This window comes from Chionomys nivalis, chromosome 11, assembly GCF_950005125.1.
Source record: "Chionomys nivalis chromosome 11, mChiNiv1.1, whole genome shotgun sequence".
Lineage (NCBI taxonomy): Eukaryota > Metazoa > Chordata > Mammalia > Rodentia > Cricetidae > Chionomys > Chionomys nivalis.
In genome coordinates this window covers 1,432,907-1,441,737 of record NC_080096.1, presented here as the reverse complement: position 1 = coordinate 1,441,737, position 8,831 = coordinate 1,432,907, and the positions used below count along the sequence as shown (strand labels likewise).

General features: G+C 53.8%; 1 protein-coding gene across 1 annotated transcript; it reads right to left on the bottom strand.

The window, feature by feature from the left end:
- Nucleotides 1–2,493: 2,493 nt before the first annotated feature.
- Tnfrsf14 (TNF receptor superfamily member 14) lies at nucleotides 2,494–8,483 on the bottom strand. Its single transcript, XM_057784703.1, has 8 exons — nucleotides 8,355–8,483; nucleotides 7,692–7,800; nucleotides 7,116–7,241; nucleotides 6,862–7,017; nucleotides 5,969–6,059; nucleotides 4,418–4,578; nucleotides 3,729–3,760; nucleotides 2,494–3,570 (listed from the first exon to the last, which is right to left on the bottom strand). The coding sequence occupies exons 1-8, from the start codon at nucleotides 8,457–8,459 to the stop codon at nucleotides 3,472–3,474; spliced, it is 879 nt and encodes a 292-aa protein (XP_057640686.1). The 5' UTR covers nucleotides 8,460–8,483; the 3' UTR covers nucleotides 2,494–3,471.
- Between the last annotated feature and the right edge of the window lie 348 nt (nucleotides 8,484–8,831).

Genomic DNA, 8,831 nt, shown 5'->3' with positions numbered 1-8,831 from the left:
CTTTGGGGTCCTACTGCACCTCTCATGGAGTAGGAGTAAATGTGGCTTGGAGATACTGGTTCTGGGGACCCCAAGCTCCAAGTGGATCCAGACTGGGCATCTCCAAAACTCTCCACAGCCTCAGACAGCCAGCACGAGGAACACAAGGAACACGGTGCCACACAGCTTCCCCAGGCCTCCATTTATTTGAGTGGGTATGAACTCTGCCTCTGATTGGTTGATCACGCATGCCCTGTCCTTCTGTAGGAGGGCAGAGGGCAGAGAAGAGGGCCCTGCAAGAGCAGAAGAGGGCAGTGGTCTCTGGGCCCTGCTCGTGTCTCTGTCCATCCATTTTGACAACAGCAGAGAGAACAGTGCTCAGGCTCTGCGGGGGGGCCCCAGCCTTGCTTCACAACCGTTCCCCACCTCCTATGTCTCTTCTGTTCATCCAGAGTCCACAGTTGCTGTTCTAGGGCAACCTGGGGCCTGTGTTCACAGACCAGGTAGGCCCTAGATGCAGTCAGAGCAAAGCCAGAGGTTAACAGATCTAGAACAATACAAGGAGCACTCTGCTGGGAACCTAAACAGACAGAATATGGGCCTGAGCGGCAGAACGCTGATCCCTGCAACTTAGATCAGAATTAAGAGTTTAGAAATTGGTCAGGAGAAAAGTGCCTCACGCAAGCCTGGTCTCCCTGGTTCATTTCAAGCTTACACCAGGGGCATCAAGCACATCCGGGTGCTGACAGCACAGTCTGCACAAAAGGCTCCATGCTGCGCCCCGACAGTTCTGTCTCCTTTGCTTTGCTGGGAGACTATTGCTGAACACAGACCAGGCAGGTCAGCGGCTACCATGGACAAGCTGCATCCTTGCACACACTTAAAGTTGGCAGGAGTCTTTGGTGAACAGAGTTACCGGAGGCTCTCCTCGTGATCACCGGGTTCCTCTTTGTGAGACATTATTGTAGGCTCATTCTACAGTCTGATTGCAATCCAGCTGTATCTCAGCAAATGACAGGCACTTGTGCAACCTGCCCTTCTCTTCCTCCTAACTCAACTCCCTTAACTACTAGTAACAACATACACACTCTTCTAGTCACCTAGTGAGTAGGTGAGCAGCCACATTCTACGAGATAAAGAAGAAAGATACACGAAAGATAAGAAAAGGCAGGTGATAAAGAGAGGAGATAGATGGGTGATAGATACAGAGATGAGAGAGGGCGGAGGAAGCTCACCAGCTGGGCCACGGGAAAGGTCTGGAAAATAGATGCAGAGATTGTGGCTGTTAGAATGAGAATGGTCCTATAGGCTCGTATTTGTGAATGGTTGGGCCACAGTTAGTGGAACTGTTTGAGAAAAATTAGAAAGTGTGTCTCTGAAGGTGGACTTTAAAAAAGCCCATATCAAGACTCCCCGCCTCTCTCTCTCTCCCTCTCTCTCTCTCCCTTCCCCCTCTCTCCCTCTCTCTCTCTCTCTCTCTCTCTCTCTCTCCCTTCTCCCTCTCTCCCTCTCTCTCTCTCTCTCTCTCCTGCCTGTGGACGAGGATATGAAGCTCTCAGTTACCGCTCCAGTGCCAGGCCTGTCTGCTTCCTGTCATGATGATAATGCACTAACCCTTTGATCAAGCCCCCAGTTAAATGCTTCCTTTTATGAGCTGCCTTTTTCACAGTGTCTCTTCACAACAACAGAACAGGAACTAGGACAGAGATGAAAAGATAGATCCACAGAGCTGGGACGTGGAGAGTCAGTGAGACTCTCCATCACCGTGGCAAATCCCTGAGGGAAATTCTTCCAGGAGGAAGGATGTGTTTCAGCTCACCGTTTTGGCAGTGTCCATGGTCACTGGCTCCGTTGCTGCTGTGGTTTGGCAGTATCCACAACAGATATGCATGGCAGAGCAGAACCGCTCACTCCACAGCGGCCAGGGAGCAAAAGGGGAAGGCTGTGCTCCTGGGTTTCTGTCTGCCTTTCCTCCCACCTGGACACGCCCCCTCAGATGGTTGTACCCATGCTCAGGATGAGAACCTCCCCTCAGCAAACCCTCTCTAGATGCTCCACAAGTGCACCCCGAATATTTCTCGCTAACCTCAAAGGCACCCCTGAACTCACTCAAACTGACAACCAAAGCTGGGCCTGTGCACCTCAGAACGAGGACACTTCGCCGCGGTCTCAACCTCAACAGTTTTTATGAATACAAACAGTCATTTGGAGAACTGATGTCAGGACTGGCGCATGGAGACCAGGGAGCCCAGAGCACAGTGCTTGGCTTGACAGGCAATCACTCTCATGGAGTGATGTGAGACGTTCATAGACACCTATTGGTACAGGGCCAGAAATCAAGGCAGCGACGGAATGAATGCCAGCGAGCAGGATGAAAAACCCAAGGATGCCCGTAGATGCCCCTCACCAAGAGACCGCCTGACACAGGAACTCTGGAGCAGCCACCGTCGCAATCACAAACAAATGTTTGAGGAGACACAGATGTCTACAAAGAAACAGGGCATGTAACAAAATTATTTATTTCTTATAACAAGTAGAAAAATAAGAGAAGATACAAATGTAATTTAGAAAATCGTTCTGAGGACGAAGGAATGGTTCAGTCACTAAACTGACCCACAAGCGTAAGGTCGTGACTTCGTGAACCTGAGTTCATTCCCAGAACCCACTTAAAAAGTTTGGTGTAGTGCTGTGTGCCTGTCCTCCCAGCACTGAGGAGACAGAGATGGGTTCAGGGGCAGACTAGTCTTGCTGAATTGGTGAGCCCCAGGCTGGCTCAAGATAGTTAGCCACTAAGGAATATTACACAAAGGACCTCTAGCCTGCATACGCACACGCACGCACACACACACACACACACACACACACGCGCACCAGAAAGAGAAGAAAAGAACAGAAAAGAATCTTGTCCCAGCCTGGAGGCCCACTGAGGTAATCGCTGAAAGGCTGAGGTAGTGAGGTCAAGTTTGAGGCTTGCCCAAAGTACAGAATGAGTCCAAAGTGATCCCAGACAATTTCATATAATTCTGCCTCAAAACAGAAATGAAGAGAGAGCTTGGAATATAGCTCAGGGGCAAAGCCTTGCATGGTCAAGGTCTGGGATTGCAGCCCCAGACCCTCAAAATAAATGAATCCCCTGGTTCACGTCTCACGGGATGTTCCCCAGACCCGGGAGGCCGCGCTCACCAGCCCGCCTGTTCAGGGCAGGCAGCAGCCTAGGGTTTAGACCGATGCTGTGAGCTGACAGGAATAGCCAGGCAGTAGGGTCAGTCGTAGCTGTCACTGATACTGGAGGCTTTGGGTCACCACCTCCCAGGATTTTAGATGGAAAATGTAGAGGCTCCTGGACCCCATTTGACAGTTAGAATGGCAAAGCAACTCCTCGACTCTGAGCCAAACCACATCTCCCCTGCAGTGCGGTGCCGGAGCAGCCCAGGGCAGCAGCCATGCTCCACAGCATATGGAAGTTTCCATCCAGGGTCTCCAAGGTTCTCATCACCCAGAATTCACATGGTTGAAAGCTGTCTCCTCCTCAATTGCAGCAGACCCAACCTCAAGGACAGGAAGCTTGACAGTGTTGTCTTTTTCCTGCCTCTGCCAGAGAAACCCAGGGTGAAGTCCCGCCTCTCAGGCACAAAGCCAGGGGCTGCATAGTTCTGGGGGACAGATAATGCTCAGCATAGACCAAAGGGTTGGGTTCTTCATGCTGTTGGGACCTCCTCCCCCAACCCAAACACCTCTAGCAATGATACCTGCAAGGGCTCCACTTCCCTGGCTGTTGGTCCTGTAACACAAAGACATCAGGTCATGAGAGAGGGTGAAACAAGACTGGCCCAGGGAGATGGGTACACAGCAATGCAGAACCCACATTCTGGGCTCCCAGCTGTGTGGTCTACCCCCATAGTCTGACCTTCTCAAAGAGAGGAAGTGAGTGTGGACATGTGTCACCACCCACAGGAGGCCCACCTTCCTGGAAGCCAAAGTCAACTTGACAGAGTTGGGGTTCACTCACTCCCATGAGTTAGGGGGTGGGGATGAGCTGTCTGACCCACCTCGGAGACTAGGAAGAGGCCACCTATACTGGGAACATCCAGAGGTGAGCACACAGGAGTATGCTTCCTCACTGCCAAGAGTGTGGCCTGTTTGGCCCTTAGTGGTTTTTTTTTACTTCCCTGAACCATGAAGAGCTTCCCAGGCCTGAGTTGGTCTGCAAGCAGGCTCTGGTACCCAGCTCAGCACAGCATGGCTGAGACAGAGGAAGGAGAAAAGGAAGGGAGGGAGAAGGTGGAGGAGGGAAAGAGGAGAGGGCCTCAGAGAGGTCACCTGACAGCTGGGTTCTGGGGAAAGCCTCCACCGCTAGCCATTGCACAAAGAGGGACTCAAATCCTGCAAGGACCCTTGGGATCCCTCCTGGGGTTGTAAGACTTGAAAGGACGCTCACTGGTATGTGATGTCTTTCTTCTAAAGTAGATGACTTTTGTGACAACCACCAAAATAACGCCCAAAGGGCAGAAACAAATAAAGTAGAACAGCCCGGAGAAGGAGCAGGTGGCATCTGTGCTGCTGGTCCCATGTTCTGCTTTCAGATACCATGCATCGCACCTAGGAGAGAGCAGCCAAGGGACTCAGTGGGGACCTATGCTGGGGAACAGGTCAGCTGACTGGGCGCTGTCAGCGGGGTAGGGCTAAGGCAGGCTCCATGAAGCTCAGAGCCACTCGGGTGGTCAACAGCTCTGAGGTAGGGCTCGGGTCGGCCACAGTCATCAAGCCCCTTTATGGGGAAACAGAGAAAGGAAGAAATAAGAGAAAAGGAAGACCAGTGCAGGAGCAGGGTGGAAAAAGCAGCAAAGCGTGGTGGCACCTTGTCTGTACCCTAACGAATAAAGCTTGCCTGAAGATCAGAGGCCAGAGCCAGCCACTAGTTAGCCATAGAGGTCCGGAGGTATGTACAGACAGACAGGAAGTGACAGACTGGGCAGAGAGAGGAATAGCAGGCAGGAGGAGACAGGAGCTCACGCTCTTTCCAGTCTGGGGGGCTGCTCTGCTTCTCTGGTCTTTCAGTTTTCAGCCCCTAGAATCTAACTCTGGATTTTTATTATTAATACTAATTAGAACTCGTACTACAGCAAAAAGCGAGGGATGGATGGAGGGAGGAAGGGAGGAAAGGAGGGAGGGAGTGAGGGAGAAAGAGAAGGAGGGAATGAGAGTGAGGGGGTTGATGAGGCAAAGCTGGGAACTGAACTGACAGCAGCGAAGAGAGACAAGGAGAGAAGGAGGGACCACTGGGCCCTTCCCTAGGGAAGCCACACCTGAAAACCCAATGACATGTAGCAACCCTCAGAGACCCTGCATTCTCAGGTGAGCTTCAGGCTCTCAGGCCGTCATTTAAAGAGGTCCTGGCTCAGGTGGAGATGGGACCTCACCTGAGGTCATTATTGTGGTGGTTTGAACGAAAAGGCCGCCATAGGCTCATGGTGGCACTATTGGGAGGTGTGGCCTCTGGCTTTGTTGGAGGAACTCTGTCACTGGGGGCCAACTTTGGGTTTCCAGATGCTCAAGCTGGGCCCAGTGTCACCCTCTTCTTCATTCTTCTTGCTGATCCAGATGTAGAACTCTCAGCTACCTCTCCAGCACCATATGCATGAAGCCCTGCTGCCTGCCAGGATGATAATGAACTAACCTCTGAACTCTAAGCCAGCCCCAATTAAACGTTTTCCTTTATAAGAGTTGCTGGGTTGATGGTGTCTCTTCACAGCAATAGAAACCCTAACTAAAACGGTAATGCCCATATCCATGACTCCCGGGCACCACATTCATAGGTGGGAACTGGCCACAGCCTGTGACCTCCCGCCTAAGGCCCAATGATCTCTGAGAGCACAGGCTCCCCATGCTGTTCTGACTGCTGCCTATCAAGGGTGCAGCTCTGCAGGCTTTGGGTGCTCCTCTCCCCGGGGAACAGAACAGCTCCTTCCCCAGGGTACAGGTCACCTACTTGGTCCAGGGCAGACATTCCTCCTGAGCCCCTCCAGGTGAGAAGGTCCCTGTCGGGCAGTCAGCACAGACAGTGTCCTGGAAGTAATTACCTGAGGGTCAGAGAGAGACAAGCAGAAAACTCTGGGCTCACGTTGGCAGGAAGCTGGGTTTCCCTGGGGTGAGACCTGGGTCTGTCTGCTCTGGAACCTTCCAGCACATAGTTCTCTGAGAGCTGCAGTGGTAGATGACACCCTGAGAATGTATGAGAGGGCTTGGGTAATTCTAGGACATCCTGGGCAAGGAAAGGACCTGATTTAATAATCCAGGGGTCCTTTGGGTGTCCTGGCCAGATTCCAGATGAAAAGCAAAGACTGGCCTCACACTCACATCTGGTGAGTAGCAAGGTTGCCCTAGGTTACCTACAAGTCAGGCTCCCTGCTAAGCATCAGAGTTGAGGCTGGATAGCTGAGGTTAGACCAGAAGTGAGAGACATTGGTGCTGCTCCAGGTCCCCTTCCCTCCTCTGCCCTCGGTCCTCTTCCTGACTCTCACCAGAAAGCCTTTTGTGTGCCCCGAATCTCCCAGATTCCCTGCCCTCTCCTGCCTGTCCCTGCCTGTCCCTGCCTTGTGTGTCTCCTGTCATCCCTGCCTCCTGCCCTCTCCTGCCCTCTGTGCCCTTTCTGCCCCTTCTCTCACCCTCCCCATCTTCTGCTTCTCCCCCTCCCTTCCCCTGTCTGCCTGTAGCTCTCCTGCCTCTCCTGCCAGCAGGACTCCTCTGGGGTGAGTGGCCTGGAGTGGTCAAGGTTTCGGCTCCTTCTGCAATCCCTGAGCTGGACAGGTTCTGGACACCAGGCAGCAGGGGAACTGGGACAAGAACGGCCTCAGAGGAGGAACCTACAGTCAGCCAGCTCACCTCTCTCCAGTACCCTCTGTCCCACAGAGCAGTTGGTGTGTGGTGAGCACGTGGAACAGTGGTCTCCCTCCTGGGTCTCACAGAAGTAGCCTGGGATGCAGCGGCACACGGTGTCCTCCCGGCTGGAGCACTCCCGCCAGGTCACTAGGCCCATGTCTGCCGTCAGAGACAGGGCGATGAGAGCACCCGTCCTCCGGCTGTCCCAGTGCACCAGGGCCTGCCTTCCGCACATCCCACCTCCACAGAGCTCCTACCTGGATCACAGACTCCACAGGATAGGCATTCGCTCAGACCATTTGCATGGGCAGTATATGTCTGTGGGGGACAGGGGGCACACACTATGCCTGTCCGATCACTGCAGGCTTGCTTCACATAGTAACCTGCAGTCACAGACCACAGTTCCTCAGTGCTGGGGGTAGCCTGCAGAAGCCTACCCTGTACCCTCACCCGGAACTCCGGAAGCTACAGCATTGACCAAAACAATGGCCCCACAGGACCCATTGGCCCATCTGCCTTCTGTGTATCCTCTATGGGTGATTCAGAAGTTCACAGTGTGGGGCCTCCTAATTCACCCAGGACTGCCTCTGACCGCAGCCCATTTTCACTCTCAGCCTCCCATTAAGCTGGGCCTTCTCTATGTCCCAGGCCCACCCTACAGGGTGCCACCACAAAGGTCCCAGCAGCTGAGGAATCCAAACCACCAGGGGATATCCCCGGCCTGAACATTGTACAGCCTGGACCCACTGGGCCACTGGACTGAGCACCTAGAGGCCAAGAGACTCAGTCCAGGAGTTTCCCTGGCATAGCTCTGCTCCTGGAGCTGCTCCTACCTGGGTGGCACATGGGGCAGCACTGGTCCCCCACAGAATACTCCTCCTCTTTGCATAAGGGCTCAACAGCGACACAGGACAGGAAGTTCAAAAGGAAGACACACAGCCCCTGGGAGAGGGGATGAGCATTGGAGAGGTCAATCTTCCCTCCATCTCCCTGGCTCCCTCCCTCCCCCAGCAGGGCAGGGGTGGGGACAGTTCTTCAGGATCCAGGGGAGAGCAGCTGTGTCTGTGGTCAGTCGCATACTTGAGCAAACAGGAGAGACATCCTGGCTCCTGCTGGCCTGGCCTGATGTCTACCTCCACGGTAGGAAGGTGCTTGTTCTCAGAGGCAGAGCTGCATAGTGCTGACCTCTTTCTGCAGGGCCTACCAAGTGCCACCATGCCCAGGGCACTACCACCTGCTCTTGAATGAGAGGCACAGCAGGTGTCTGTGAGTGGAGCCCCTTGGGGCCAGCCTGCCTGTAGGCTCCCAACATGGTGTTGTCCTCAATCGCCTCCAGAGATCTGAACATCTAGGAACAAAGAGCCCCGGGAGCTTGTGTTCCGGACAGAACCTAGGAGACCTCTCTGTGGACAGGAAATGGCTGGGGTGATCAGTGCTTGCTGGAGCTCGGCTGGGGAGGACAGAGGTTGGGGACAGGAAAAGGCTCAAGGACTCACCAGCCTGAAGGTGTTGGCTGTGGGGGCCTGGCTCCAGGGTGAAGACTCCCATCCTGGCAGAGGTTCCATGCTCCTGACCAAGACACTGAAGGCCTGGAGCCCCATGGGCCTGGGCTGCACACAGACACCTTCTCAGCCCATTAGCAAGAAGGGAAAATGAAAGAGAAACCCAGTCAGCCTGGGGGAGGTACCGAGAGTAATGAAGAGGGTGATCTGGGAGGGCCAGTCCCAGAACAGCACAGGAAGCCTCAGCCACAGCAATATGAGAACACTAGCAAGTCCCCCTTCGTACAGTCCCAGCCTGCAGGGACACCCTGTGGAAGCTTGTCTGCCCACCAGGGCACTTCAAATACTTTGGCGCTGGTCTTGAGTTTCTGACAAAAGAACCTCAGCCTCAAGCAACTGGGAACTTTGCTGACCCACCTCCCAACACACCCCTCTCACAGGACCCTTCCCCAGAAGCTTCTAGTCACTTCC

Bases quoted from the DNA above. Each gene is read 5' to 3' on its own strand.
- Tnfrsf14 (XM_057784703.1), bottom strand. From the start codon at position 8,459: ATGGGGCTCCAGGCCTTCAGTGTCTTGGTCAGGAGCATGGAACCTCTG. The intron at 7,801-8,354 runs GTGAGTCCTTGA...CCCCTCTCCCAG, and splicing joins CAGCCAACACCTTCAGGCTG to GGGCTGTGTGTCTTCCTTTT. The intron at 7,018-7,115 runs GTAGGAGCTCTG...CTCTGACGGCAG, and splicing joins CTGTGGAGTCTGTGATCCAG to ACATGGGCCTAGTGACCTGG.